Genomic DNA, 15756 nt, shown 5'->3' on the forward strand with positions numbered 1-15756 from the left:
TGCTGCTTAGGTATCAAGAGTGAAGGTTTAAAAGGCATTACTGCTGTCCTTTGGGCTATCCTGCTCACAGTTCTACATAGAAATACAGTTCTCCCTAGCAGTATTTGGAAAAAACCTAATCTCTCTAATAATCACAGTATTTACCAATACACTCCACACTGGTTGTTCATTTAGTATCCAAACTTGCTTATAGCAAATGAAAAAATAAAGAACACAGATAGGCTATAAGTGTTTTGTTTGACCCCAGCATATTCAAGCTCTGTGACAGGTAAGAGGAAAAGAAATGTGAAAGAAACCTTAGCAGTCAGTAAACTGCTATGCTAATACATGTAAAACATTTAAGCAATAGCTGTTATAATCCCTTGTGAACATTAGCGCCTTTGTAAAAATTTTTTTACTACTTATAAAATTACTACATTTTTATTGATGGTAATTTCCTTTAAAGCTAAACCATCTCTTATGTTAATAGCTTAATGCCCAACAAATATAGTAATAAAACCACGAAACAAAGTATTTCTCATGCATTTGTTCAAATGTTTTGTATATGAACAGTGATACACATAAACCTTTAAATACACTATGTATTTAAATAGTGAAAAAACAACCTTATGCATAAAGTAATGCCATACATTTTATATGCGAGTCTGGATACATATGGAATATCAAGATACACAGAACTGGCTGCCAGATACTAGGGGCAGAAAAATAATAACTAGCAGAATTGTTTTGAGGAAAAATATATTATTTCATATGACAGAAAGTATTTATGTATGGATACTTTACAAATGTTCCTCTCCCCAGAAAAGATTAAACAATAAATATAACATCTGAGCAGACACTACCTTTCACCCAAGTACATAGGGCTGCCTTAACGCGCACACAATTATTTTTTTACCTGTAAAATTAAGAATAACTTATGTATTTTTCAAACAAAATACATATTTATCAGTGCTCCCTTATTAAAACATTTTGAACATTGCTCAACATTCAAGAATCTGTACTCACTCAAAATCTGCTTTTACATATCTAGTGCAGTACACAATAAACCTTAGTAGGACAATGCATAAACATTTTAGATGCATTGCTGAAATCAAACTACAATGTTTCAATGAACGCTTTCGATATGTGAAAACTTTGCTAGATGATAAACAGTTTAAATGTAAAATTTTTGTTTAGAATTGCCTAGAATTTTCTTAACTTTTTATTACGAGAGTTGTAGAGCCATTAGTTAAGTTTAATATGCTTCTTGATGTGAGGAAAATACATACGACGTATGTTTGTGAAGAGGACTCCATTCTGATCCATCCTGCTTGAAGAAATGATGACATGCAGGGTTCATATCCATCAAAGAAGAAAGTTCAACCGCTGAACTATTTGTGCAGCTCTGTTATACCTCTTGCAATCTTGCTGTATTTGAACAAATATCAGTTACAGTCTCACAGAAAACAAAATCAGAAGGGGCAGGGAGGAATTACATATGGGCAAATAAGAACCACTTTATAGAAACGTGACCAATCCAGTTGATATTTATTTTTTCTGGGCATGTTCCACTCAAAGTATAAATAAAGAGGTACATCTATTACACAGTGACAGGTCCTGCGGCAGCCTAGACTAGTCTTACCTTGCTTGCAAAAAAAAAAAAAAAAAAAAAATATTGTGTTTGATCTTTATCAGTACGAAATGCATTATGCAAGGAAATATCTGATGTGCTTCAAGATGCATAAACAAATTATATATTTGACATTGGCAGGGTAGGTTCTAAAGACAGCCCTGGTGATTTCATCACAACATTAAAATGTATACTATTACTATATTCTTGTTAGTAAATGTCAGTCAAAACTTTTCAGGAACACATCAGTGCGCACAGGGATTAATCAATTATGTTTTTATTAAGTTAGATAGATTTGAGTTTAATACTGATCTCCTTGGGTGATGGCTAACTATCTCAGTAGTCACATGCAAACCACTGGATGTCTGTTGGTTTGAAAAAAATAAAACCAAGGAAAGTGATAGAATGAGGTAACAGGTTTGAAAACTGAATGGTAAAATGTCTTAACAATTTAGGTCTGTCACGTTGTTCAGTGGGCTAACAGGGAAGAATCCAGGGATTTGTGATCATATACTAGCTCTGGCCAGAGCCATCTGCAGCTGGGTCGATTGGCCCTGTGCCAGTTTGTGTCCGCTTGATGTAAAGGTTTAGTAGTTTCATCTAGAAAGAACATGAGAAACATATTTATTCATGAAAAAACTGAGGAATAATACATTTGTTTATTCAGCTTCTTGATCTCTTTACAGACAACACATTCAGTATGCCATATCTGGTACTACTGAGAGTGCAAAAGCATCAGCAACGTTAACTTTTGTATTCTTAATCATTGTAAGTGCTACCAAATATACAGATGTTTTATAATACTGCTTTGATTCGGCATAGCTGGGGAAATAATGGGCAGTTTAGCATGGCTGACACCCTAACTATAGAAGAATGCATATTGCAAATTTTAAGATAAAAAGCAGTTGTCTTATTCATGATCTAACATTTCTTGGCAGTAATTGGATGTCTGAAAAGTAATTTAGCATCAGGAACATGCTCTACTGAGGACTTTCCACACATGTGCACAGGGGTCTTAATTCCCTGCAAGCAGCCTTCCCCTAGCTATCCATAGATCTGATTGGAGGAAAATATATCACTTTCATGGATAAGTGTCTGGCTGACCACATCTCCACCGCAGCATTTAGCCAGGGATGTGGAAAGGGGCAAATTCTGCATTAAAGTGCACATGATAGCTGAAGTGTCCCTTTAACTTGTCCTGACATTTCTCTCTCCTCAATATCTATGTCATACTGAAAACTTCTGACACTCAAAAGGCTAAAAGTGGTATGACAAGACCAATTAAAATGGTTCCATGAGCAGGAACACTCAACTTGTTGTTACAGTTTTAAGATAACTTCCATAACACTATCCAATAATTAGATTTTACTAACAACAAGTAACATGTTTAACTCGGCTTTACAACGTGTACCTAACTTCAAAAACACACTCCAGTCATCATATGCTCATATGACAGTTGTTTTACTTTATATTTTAGCATTTTCTTTTTAAAAAGGGACACCTCTATACAGTTGCACTATTTTTCCATCTAACACATCTGCTGCCCAGCAGTTTAAATGCACAGATCATGTCAGCTATCTGGGTCATGTATGATTTCCAGGGAGCCTATAAGTAAATACTTCTCTTACTCCACTGATCTGTATGCATTATACTTCCGCAACAGGGAGGCACCTCTGCACACACCAGAGACAACCTCTTACCCCATATGACAGAATTATTACCGTATTTGCTCGATTATAAGACAAGGTTTTTTCAGAGCAAATACTCAAAAAAAATAACCATCATCTTATATTCAAGGTCGTCTTCTAATAGGACCTTTAATAGAGGCCTTACTACAAGACTAAGATCCAGATCCCCCGCAGCACTGCAGGGGACCCGGATCTTCCGCTGCTCACATGACCTGGTGCGCAGACACCATCCTCTGCTGCTCACATGACCTTCCAGTGCTCCACCATAGAAGCCTCAAGGGAAGTGCTGGCAGCAACCGAGGTTGTCTGTGTGCGCCCCGAAAACGTTCACTGCCTGCCGGAATGCACACAGACAACCTCTGCTGCTGTCGGCACTTCCGCTGGGGCTTCTATGGTGGAGCACCGGAAGATCATGTGATGCTGGCGGTAGTGCAGGCCACCAGCAGCGGAGGACTGCATCGCACAGACCTCCACCGGCTGCCCCACTAGACACCAGGGAGTCTGAAGCATAGGTCACACAGGTAAGTTGGGGGGGGTTCAATGGTTTTCTGGAGGCATATAGAGGGTGGCATATCAGGAAGGCAGAGTGGCATATAGGGGTGAATAATGCATATCTGGGGCAAGAGTGGCAAATAGGGGGCTAAAATGCCTGTCAGGGAGGCAGAGCGGCATGTGTGGGTGTATAAGGCATTTCTGGGGGCAGAATGGCATATAGGGCATATCTGGGGGCTGATGTGCATAACTGGGGCAGAGTGGCAAATAAAAGGAAATAAAAAGTCAGTTTTTTTAAGGGCAGAAGGTCATGTGAGCAGCGGAAGATCCGGGTCCCCTGCAGCGCTGCGGGGGATCTGGATATTCATGCACTCTTTTTTTCCCTAAATTATTATTAAAATTTTGGGGGTCGTCTTATAATCAGGGTTGTCTTCTAATCGAGCAAATACAGTACATAAGGTTGTTTCATAATGTTCTATTTTTCACTGCTAGTGTTCATCCCATGTATACAAAGAATGTCAATATAATTTAGTGAATACAGAGATTTGGGGGGTTTTCTTACAGTATGCTGATTAGCTATACATCATTCAGTATCAAACATATAAAAAATGTCTGGTTCCATAGACATTCCTTCAGTCCCTTCTGAAGAAATCACATAGAACAAGTTAGGAAATGGGTGCTAAGGTCCCAGAGGTCACTATGACAGTGTGTGATTATATACTTACTTTACTGCCAGTGAGTTGACTAAGATGTGGTTTGAGGTCATCTCCAATAACTGCATGGATAGCTACGAGGCAGAAGACACAAGATTTCCGGACACTGCTCTCAGAGTTATCATATCCCTAGGAAAACAAAATAATTTTCATGTAAAATATGTAGGCAAAAAATCTCAACAGACAAGATCATCAGTTCTATGAACCACATGTAAAAAACACAGTGTATTGTGCATATAGCAGTAACGGCAGCACACGCACGTTTTCAAATGAAACCAGTCTAAAAGATACCCTCTATGTGATCGTAATATTTAAATGTTTCAATCATTTCTCATTTGGCAGTAACGTCCAGATGCATGGCAAACCAAACTCTTTGCCTACAAAACAATTAGTTACCTGTATTAATCCTGGCACAATTTCAGGTAAAAGTTGTGTTAGGACTTCTTTCGGCACTCTCTCTATAACTTTAGTTTGCATTTTGATTGCAGCTAGGTTAATGGGATAATCTGCTGTCTGGATAATTGGACACAATACTTTGATGCACTGATCAGGACTAATGGAAGTGGCTAGCGTTGATGCTGCTTCTTCTGCTGCTCGTACTACCTATTTGAAGAAACAGAAATGCTAAGATGCACAAAACTATTGCTTATATGGTTGTAATTAAAAAAGAAAAACATTTACCGTTTTCATTTACACAACCAAATTTTAACTAAAAAGTTAAATAAGATCTTACTTCTTTGTGATGGTCTTTGTGTGCCTCAAGGGTTTTCATAATTGTGAGTTCAGCGTAATTTTTAAACCTGGATGGCTGGTTATTGAGTATTTCTCTCAACACTCTCAGTGCCAAGGAACGGATAGAATGCTAAAATACAAAAGTTGAATCATCATGAGCTTGTCAACATATTACATAAACTGCATGTGTTCAAAAAGCGTTTAACCTGCACAACAGTCCAGAGGCAGCAACATTCATTATATGCTTCCTGTGGCAGAAATGTAAAACTCTTTGCAAAGATAACCACTCTCTGGCCTCTATGAAAATAAACATTATATATATACAAATTTATTTATGGAAAGCATGGCGATTGTAAAACACTTTTACAGTAGGTGGACAATGAAAATGAATATTACAAATGGTTAATATATAATTTCAGAATAAGTTTTCCACACTTTATGACATAAGGGTACAGAATGAGAACACGGCTGTGGACTTGCGATCTTACAATATATTAGAATGAAGCAATGGCTTGATTCCCTACTGAAAGCTACACATTAAAAACAGGTTTCATTGTTCAAGGGGATGCCTTGGAATTATTATTATCTTTTATTATTATAAAGCGCCAATAATTTACGCAGCACTTAATACAATACATATATTCAAGGAGGTATGACAAGATGAGTATGACAAACCGATACATTCTGTGGAGGGAGCCCTACTCGCAAGCTTATAATCTTAAGGGAAAATATGTTTATATCTTTCTTACTGAAGCAACGTTAACAATGTTTACTTAAGAGATTGCTACTGAATAGGAGAGTACATTTTACAAATATGTGATGCCCTGCATTTCAGACAAATGCAGCCTTTCACCCGAGTACTTAAGGAGCTAAGTGTGGAAATAAGTGAAGCTCTGTTTTTAATCTTCAAGGATTCTTTTCTTTCAGGAATTGTACCGGAGGAGTGGAGGAAGGCAGATGTGGTTCCTATTTTCAAAAAGGGTTCAAAATCTTTGCCTGGAAATTATAGACCTGTGACCTTTACATCTGTGGCTGGGAAAGTATTTGAAGGGTTATTAAGGTGTAATATTGAGGAATTCATGGGGAAGAACAGTGTTATTAGCAAAAATCAGCATGGCTCTAAGAAACATAGGTCATGGCAAACTAACTTAATTGCATTCTACAAAGAAGTAGAAGTGTAGATCAAGGTGCTGCAGTGGATGTAACCTACTTGGATTTTGCCAAGGCGTTTAACACGGTTCCACACAAAAGGTTAGTATTCAAACTGAAAGAAATTGGTCTAGATGGAAATTCTTGGGTAGAACATTGGCTTAATGATAGAGTACATAGAGTTGTCATAAATGGTAATTTTTCAAGCTGGACAAAAGTGGTAAGTGGTGTCCCACAAGGTTCTGTTCTGGGACCAATTTTATTCAACATATTTATAAATGATATTGCAATAAGTCATGTTTCCGTGTGTGCAGATGACACTAAACTCTGTAAAGTAATACAATGTGAGCAGGATGTTACTTTGCCTTTGCAGAGGGATTTAGACTGGGGGACTGGGCACACAAAGGCATGCACTTTGGGGTAAGGAATGCACAAGCAACTTACACCCTAAACGGTAGTGAATTAGGGATAACAAATGAGAAGGATTTGGGACTTGTTATAGACTATAAACTAGGCAACAATGTACAATGTCAGTCAGCAGATGCTAAGGCCAGTAAGGTACTGTCATGTAGAAAAAGGGGCATCAATTTGCAGGATAAAAATATAATTTTGCCACTTTATAAATCAATCAATGGTAAGACTGCACCTTAAATATACTGTGCAATTTTGGGCACCTTTTCTAAAGAAGCATATTATAGCACTAGAAAAAGTGCAGAGGCGCGCTACAAAATTAATAAAAGGAATGGAACACTTCAGTTATGAAGAAAGGTTAACATTTAAATCTGTTTAGTTTAGAAAAACAGCACCTCAGAGGGGATATGATAGCATTATACAAATATATTCGGGGCCAATACAAACCATTTTCTGGAAATCTATTGGTAAACAGGACTATGCATAGGACACGCGATCACGCATTTAGACTGGAAGGAAGGAGATTTTGTCTAAAACAAAGGAAATTATGGGGAAATAGCTTCTTGATCCAAGATCTGACTGCTATTCTGGGGTCCCCCTAGTTTGTTGCAAAACTGGGAAGAGCTACAAACTGGATTTTTTTTCCTTTTTTTGGGTCAACTGCAATTAACAAATATGGGAAAGGCTGAACTTGGACGCATGTCTTTTTTCAGCCTATGTAACTAACACCACTTCTTGAATTCAGGTATTCCTCATAATCATAAAGGGAACTCTTGCCCTGAATAGTTTAGTTCACTAAACTGAACTAAGCCTCCTTGAGAAAAATATACAGGGAACTCTTGCCATTGTAGTTTTCCAGTTTAGCAGTATGTATTACAACATGACTTTAGTTACCGAACAAGGCAACAGTAAAACATATTAACTTGCCTCTTTGTCCCCGAGAGTTTCAAGCAAAATAAGTAAAATTGTCTTGAAGTGTTCATCCCAGACATTGAAGGATTCTTCCCTTGTGCATCTCATAAGCTCACACAATGCTGCCTTTCTCTCCTCCACACGTTCATTATGGTTTGACAGCTCTTTAAGTAGCTCTCCAACAAATTCTGAATAATCCAGAGGCAAATCAGCTGAAAATGTTAAAAAAATAAAAATAAATGAAAACATCTTACAGAACAAAATTAAAATTTAGGTTATCACACCTCAACCAAGACAATCTGCACTGTAGCCTTTAAATAGTAAAAAGGATGACATATGCATAATATTATAGAAGGTTCCACTAACATTTTTTTTTTTTGAGTTTGTTTTTGGATTATAGTAGAGGCTTTTTTCTTGAAATCCTTCCAAACAACTTGTGGTCAGGTAGGTTGAAGACTTTCTGACCCCAAGACGCAACTGACTTTTGCAATTCTTCAGCTGTGATCCTTGGCCACTCAAACCATTCTCTTCAAAGTATGTTGAGACAATATAGACACATGTCCTCTTACAGGTTGATTTCCAGTTGACTGGAACATCTTAATTATTGCATTTTCAACGCATTTGCTATTTTCTTATAACCACTTCCCATTTTGTGAAGCTTACCAACCTTTTGTTGCACATCACAACTATATTCATTGGTCTTACCCACTGTGATGAATGACTAAGCGAATTTGGTCATGTGCTGCATAATATTTATACCCCATGTGAAACAGCAAGTCATGGTTGAACACTCATGTTTCCAGTCACCCAGGTGTGATATATATTTTTCTCATTTGAATTCTTAGGGGTGCGAATAATTGTGGAACACATTTAACTTTTTTGGATAAACTTGTTTGTGTTTGCTAATGTTTGATATCCATGAGAGCAGAGTATTTTTGTGTATTTTTAAAAGAAAATATCAAAGGGTTAAACAGACAATTTTTCACATAATTCTTAGTCATATATTCTCCATGGGTGCCAATATTAGTGGAGGGCACCGTAGATCAGCATTAGGTCATGCATAAGTAGCAGTTATACATTTAAATAAATGGTGGGTGATATACTGTATTTCCCCAAGTATAAGACGCTCCTTCATTTTGGGGGCCGAGATTTTAAAAAAAAATATTACATAAAGTAATTGTACTGGCTGCCTGGGCATGATATGAGTGTGAGTGATGTTAGCTGCTAGCAATTGTTAGCAATAGCACACCTATCATGCTCAGGCAGCCAGTACATGCACATCACATTCAGCCTCCCTCTGCCCCCTATACACTGATCCATGCTAACACACACACACACACACACATACATTCATTTACTCCCCCACCTTACCTGAACTTCAGATCTTCTGCTGCCGCTCGCAGACTTCCTTAGGGGCCACTGTTTCCCCCCTGCCTTGCTCGAGCAGGAACAGGAACTGAGCGGAGTCCTGTGATGAGAGGTGCATTCACGTGACTCCACTGGGTTCCTGTGTCGCCGCGGTGGATCAAGAGACGCTGCTGAGCAAAACGGGTAAGCAGCAGGTTCCCTTTCCGGTCCCCTTTTTAGTAAACAATATATATATATATATATATATATATATATATATATATATATATATATATATCTACCACCACAGTATAAGACGCACCCAATTTTTAGACCCTAAATTTTTCTAAAAAAGGTGTGTCTTATACATGGGGAAATACGGTAATTATGTCGAGATATCAACAAAACGTATTTAAAACAACTGATATTCGCTTTTTCATACTCCAAAAAATCAGGTAGCCAAGGAACGAAGGCAGGCTGAAAGACGGATAGGCCCGGGGAGGACATTCCAGAGAATAGGGGCAGCCCTTGAAAAATCTTGCAAGCGTGCATAAGAGCTACAAATCAGAGACGAGGATAGAAGGAGATCATTGGATAAGAGAAGGGACCGACCGGATAGATGTGTATTTAGAGATGAAAGAGGATTAAATGAATCCTGAAGTGCACACAGGCAACCAGTGAAGAGATGTTAGTACAACGAATCAAATCAAACGCCTTTTTCAAATGTTGCAAAAAAATATTTCTCCTGCACAACTTTTGATACAACTTGGTTGGCATCACTGGCTAGTAGAAGGGGTCACTTGCGATAAAGTATCTTTATAAAATAAAAATAACAGATTTCCCTTTGCCTCCTGCCTATTACTGTCTTGCTTTAAGTGTACTTTTTTCATTTTGTGTTCTCTTTATGAATTTGACTGGAGAGACTCTTACCTCACGTATTTAGGGATCAAATTACCTAAAAATATCCATTCTCTTAACGATCTCAATATCGTTTCAATATGGAAACAAATTAAATCCGATATTTTATGATGGAGACAATTTGAACTTTCTTGGATGGGTGGCATTAATGCCCTCTAAATGACTGTTCTTCCCAAACTGCTTTATGTTCTCCGTACGGTGCCTATATCACCTCCTCCTACACTGTTACATTCCATACAAACTTATTAATTTCACTAAAGTTAAAGGTAAATCTCTGATTGCTAACCGTACCCGATTCGTTTCCAGACTCCAAGGTGGCTTGGGAATCCCGCACATAGAATCGTATCACAAGGCTTGCATTTTATCCCAGACTCAAATGTTCCATGGACATGTCAATACACCGACCTGGGTCACTCATGAAAACGCTATCCTCTCACCTTACAAAGTCTCACAGCTCCTTTGGACCGATCGCACACACCACCCTCCTCTCCAAGACCTACCTCCCACGACAGCCTACATGTTTACAGTTTGGAATAAATGCCTACGGCGTTTCCCTTCCCTCACTGGATTTTTTCCCTTTACACCTTTATAAAAGATGGAACTTCTCATTCCTGATTTGACCATCCGCAATTGGCTTCACCCTACATTAGGGACCTTGGGTGACATATCATGGAACTAATCTGGCCTATTTCAACCATCTCGCTCAGACCCATAACATTTCTCATCAAGATTTTTTTCAATCATTTACAAATCGCTCATGTCCTCAACACCCGAGTCGCCCCCCTAACCCCACCTCCTCACATTCTTCACCCGATTGTAAAACTATTTAAATCAGTCCGGCACATTAAAAGGGGCAATCTCTAGTTGGTACTCTCTGCTACTTTCCAAATTTTCCAATAGTAAGCTATCCCATATGTTAGCATGGGAGAAAGTTACAGATCACATTCCCTCTAGAGTCTTGGTTTGAATCAGAATCTATGATGAAGGGAGTTTCCCACTGTTTAAATCACCTGGAACTCCAGAAAAAAACGTAGCTGCCGCTGGTACCTGACCCCAAGTCCGTCTTTCTTTCATGGACCCTGGTTACCCTAGAGCTTGTTAGAGAGGTTGTGGCCAAGAAGGTACAATGTTACATATGTGGTGGTCCTGTCCAGCATTGACCCCATTACAGCTGAGGATATTCTCTATTATTGGCTCTATACTCAATGTCAGGTTGGACCCCCTCCCGGAAGTGAAATTAATCATTCACTTCTTTATCGCTGTAAAATTGTGTATTGCAGGATCCTGGAAAGCTAAAGTTCCTCCACTACTATCAGAAGTACTGTCTGTCTTAGAGAAAATGTCACACCAATCCTCACTTACCTTTGAACTATATAAAAAAGTTTGGTCTCCTTGGCTTAATAACCGGGACACTTTGCCCCTTGATGATTAGCCTACATGTGACTTTGATATGTATATGCTTTGATTATTGATTTCTCAGCCACATACTTTACTCTGCACCACTGTGTTCAATCGCTTCTTACGGTTTATCCTGCTAGAGGAGATGAGCTTTTCATTGCTATACTTCCCACTCGCACCGTCTCCTGCTTCTACACACACTAGAGGACTGCATTGGGATGTGGGTCCCGGCAAAAAACTTGCGGGCGGTCTTTCTGGGGCTGCGGGCGGGAGCGGGCGGTCAGGCACTGGGGCTTCGGGTCCCGGTAATCTCGCGCAGTCCCGCAAGGATGCCTTCTCGCTGCTCCATTACAGTGTCTCCTATCTTGCTCCGCCCATGAACAAGGCGGAGTCACGTGATGTGACGTCACTTCCTGTGACTCCGCCTTGTTCCTGGGTGGAGCAAGAGAAGAGACGCTGTGAGGGAACAACTCGAGGGGAGCCTTGCGGGACTGCGCGGGAAATCATGTAAGGAGGCGGGCGTGATTGGCCTCAAATGTGGCGGGAGCGGAACACCCACATTGCGGGAGCGGGATTCAAAACAGCGGGAGCAGGCGGGAGCGGGATTCAAAAAGCAGTCCCACGCAGGGCTCTACCACACACTACACGTTGAGTGGCTCATGCCATGTATTCTACATGGAACTTCACTTTCTCCGAAATTATGTCGACCCTAAAGTTCATGTTATTATACGCCGTTTTGGTTTGTGTTCTCTCTTATTTTCTTTTATTCCAACATGTATGTTACCCTGATATGTGTCATCTCGCACATGTGATTCCCGGAAAAACACAAATTTTTTTTTTTTTACACGGATTCACTATCTTCACGTACCTACTGATTATACAATGATACAATATGCCAGCCCAAAGGCTCACTCACTTTTATTTGTTACTGTGGATAAAATGTTACCTTGATTGTACCTTTGTGCACTTATGTATATTACAATGGCCTCTATTGTACTTGTTCCATCATCCTCTGTATGGTTGTTTTACTTTTTCCTATGCAACATCTTGGTAAGCTGCACTTTTTCTTGCTGTACATGTTATTTTAACTTTAAAAATAAATAAATAAATAAATAAAACCCCATAGCATATTTAATATAATACTATTATTAAGGGAGTTTTGGGTACTACCCGATACCGCCTGCAGGCGTTTATTTTTCTTGAATAGGTGTATAACACCTGGGGTACTTCCCCGTTCATTTGACTCTTTGAGACTCCCTGGGGTACTCCCCCTGTTGCGCTACTCGCGTATGTTGTGATTTAATGGGTACCTGATATGTATGGTTCGGAGTGCCAAACTGATCAGTCTGAAGTGATACCGGTGTTTTACCTGGCCCATCTAATTCTCGACGGGTCAGACTGGATTCATCCGAGTTTAACCAACCCACAGAAGTAGCAACATCCAGCAAGACTTCTGTGGATGACGCTGTAATCTTAGATGCACTGGGGGAGCCCATTTGTAGACCCAAAGAACATCAAACACCCGAGATCTTCAGAGTGGTCACCCCTGCAGCATATGTCCAATTTTCTAATGAAATGGATGAGGTGCTCTTTGGAAAAAGGAGCACACAATAAATTGAGGGCGGAGCGTCCTAGACCATCTGTGCTCCATTATGTGATGCAGACTCCGGAGCACGATTCTACAATAGTGACATTCCTGGGTGGTCACGGAAAGGACACCCGGAAGGGTATTGAAAAAGGTTTGCGGAGTGCACAAGACAAGTTGCTGGATGTGGCGGGTCCGGCCTCTCAGATCTTTTTACTGGCCGATCAGGCGATAGTGGAAGGAAGTCAGCTGGATCCTCATCTTGTTAGTGAATGTGTCCAACATACTCTGATACTACTGGGTAATGCTAATGCTGCGTTATGCGCAGAATGCAGGAAGGTGGCTTTACTGAGGACTGACGGTCATCTCCTGGAGTTGGGGCAGAAAGAGTTGTGCTCGTCTGCTGAAGGTCTCCTGTTCGGTGAATCTTTCATCAAGGAGATCAATCGTCACATACAGCTTTACTCCTCCTTGGGAAAAATCAAGCCATCCATGAAAAAAGGCTTTTACACCCCAGGGGCGTTTTTCCTCCAGTGTTTTTTTCCCCACACACATTGTGCTTCAAATATGAATTTACAGCTCCTGGTATGTGTCACTGCCGAACCAACACCCCCAACATGTATTCAGCAATATCACCTGAGCACAATGATACCATCTATGCAGGAATCTCGGGAAGATACACAGCTACATAATTGTAGGGTGTGGTCACATGACTCTGCTGGGCTCCTGCTTTTCCTGGCCGGTACGAGAGACGCTGCTCGCACAGTGTGTGCGACCAACGCACCGGTAAGCAACTTGGCCCCCGCGGACAATTAATTTTGGCCGTTTTCTTAAAAATTATTTGGGCATTTTGCTAATAATGCCCTTTTCGGCCGATATATTCCGTCAACCGATATATCGGTGCATCCCTATAAATCACCAACTGCACTGAACTACTTTTAAATCAGGTCAGACAAAATTAATGGTGGAGAGTTCCAGGTGGTCACAATGTGCAGCATAAGGAAGCAACTAACTTTAGGTCCGTCCACCAGTCACCTGCAAGATGACCCCGCCTGCACCAATCAACGAGAACAAGAAAGAGGAAAAAAAAGGTACACAGTCCTAAAGGTGGATCCAATGCTGATACATTGGGTAGAACAGACCACAGCAGAACAAAAAATCAAACAGCTTACCGCATTTTGCACTCAGGTAGTTATTTATAAGCTCTACGTTTAAATCAGGACTAGAAATCAATCAGTTCTCAATAAGCAAGATAAACAATACTCACAAATAACAGAAAAAAACAACAAAATTAAATAGAATAATTTAAAAGCAAGACATCTTGAACATACCTTCAGGAAACTGCTCTGCATCATCATCAAACATCGCTTCCTTCAAAGCTGACTTGTTATAAGAGCCTAAAGAGTCTGAATAGTTGCTTGGGATGTAGTCCCGTGCTCGCTGGTTCAATCGAGGGGGCATGGTGTTGAGCAGCGACGTTTTATTATCAAGAGCTGTTCTTCCTGTATCAGAAGAATCACCACTGCTTCTTAAGTCACCCAAGCCAGAAGCACTACAAACCTTTGAAGAACAATTAGTTTAATTGAGTGCTGTTACATTAGCAAAGAGCATTTCAGGTTATCACTGACCGTTTATTCTACACAAAATACAACTCAAGTAACTCAAACTTTCATCCAGAAAATAAGGTATTAGATTAAAGGTTACATTCCCTAAGACAAATAATGTTAGATGTTTTTTTAATAAATATTAGTGTGTTATTTAAAACTACTTCAGAAAAAAAACAGTATCTCAATTAATGAAAAATCATATATATATATATATATATATATATATATATATCCCACTATTACTTACTGAATCTGTTTCATCCTTTCTAGCTTCACGCTTCACAGGTTCATTCATGTCTTCTTGACTTCTGAAACTAAAATTCTGAATGGCCTCTGTTACACCACGCAACGAACTGTAAATATCTTCGGAGTTCATGTTCTCAGTATCATAGTCAAATGCACTGAAAACCAAGAACAGGGTAAAATACCTTTAAACGCTATTTGATCTTAAGCATGTTCTGAGGGTTTCTTAAACGAAAAATGTATTGTTTTTGGTAGGCACTCAATACCATGTTTATAATTTTGTTTACTGAAAACATATCAATAAAATAGCACTGGATTTTGACAATATGTTTTTGTTAGAATGTAGTGTATTAAATATGTTTTGCACCTGCCTTGTTCTTTATGCCAACTTAGGTCTTACAGTAAGCAGTACATTTATTATGTGTCGCCTCTGCAGCTAGCAGAATGCATTGTTTTGTAATGTTGTGTGGGCCACAGGACCAAGACTAGAATACAAAATATGTTTGGGAAATATCACATCCTACAAAAGAATGTCATGTACATGGGATGGGCTGTGTATGTAAAATCACTGAAAGTGCAGAAAATGACAATATCTCAGTCCCTCCTGTTAGACTAAAAAAGTCATAATCTCTTACTTTGAGAAGCATTAAGTGGATATTTCAAAACTTAGAAATGCCCAGTCTACAGATATTTGCTACTGGCATACTGTCACTATTTTAACTTTGCAACAGGATCACTTTTTAAATGTAACTCCAATGTTTCCTAAACAAAGTTGTCTATAATACAGATATAATAATACATATAATAGTACATGACTAGCCTTTACTGCGCCTTAAAATATCTACTGTTTACATTTAGTCACAGCTTGTGAAAGCAAACAAAATGCTGTGTGGAGTTAATGGACCATAACACAAGTCCAAACTTGCAGGTAAGCAATGTATAACTAATTACA

At 39.3% G+C, this 15756-nt stretch overlaps 1 protein-coding gene across 35 annotated transcripts in view; it reads right to left on the reverse strand.

Moving 5' to 3' along the window:
• Positions 1-389: 389 nt before the first annotated feature.
• Positions 390-15756, reverse strand: part of CLASP2 (cytoplasmic linker associated protein 2) — a 157667-nt gene continuing 142300 nt past the window's right edge. For all 35 annotated transcript variants that reach the window (XM_053467366.1, XM_053467361.1, XM_053467351.1 and 32 more), the window contains 7 exons: positions 14809-14962; positions 14286-14514; positions 7722-7918; positions 5236-5364; positions 4899-5105; positions 4515-4631; positions 390-2209 (listed from right to left, as the gene is read on the reverse strand). In XM_053467366.1, the coding sequence (XP_053323341.1) occupies positions 2123-2209; positions 4515-4631; positions 4899-5105; positions 5236-5364; positions 7722-7918; positions 14286-14514; positions 14809-14962 (1120 nt within the window). In that variant the 3' untranslated portion in view covers positions 390-2122. The remainder of the gene's footprint in view (positions 2210-4514; positions 4632-4898; positions 5106-5235; positions 5365-7721; positions 7919-14285; positions 14515-14808; positions 14963-15756) is intronic.

This window comes from Spea bombifrons, chromosome 5, assembly GCF_027358695.1.
Source record: "Spea bombifrons isolate aSpeBom1 chromosome 5, aSpeBom1.2.pri, whole genome shotgun sequence".
In the NCBI taxonomy this organism is placed as follows: domain Eukaryota; kingdom Metazoa; phylum Chordata; class Amphibia; order Anura; family Pelobatidae; genus Spea; species Spea bombifrons.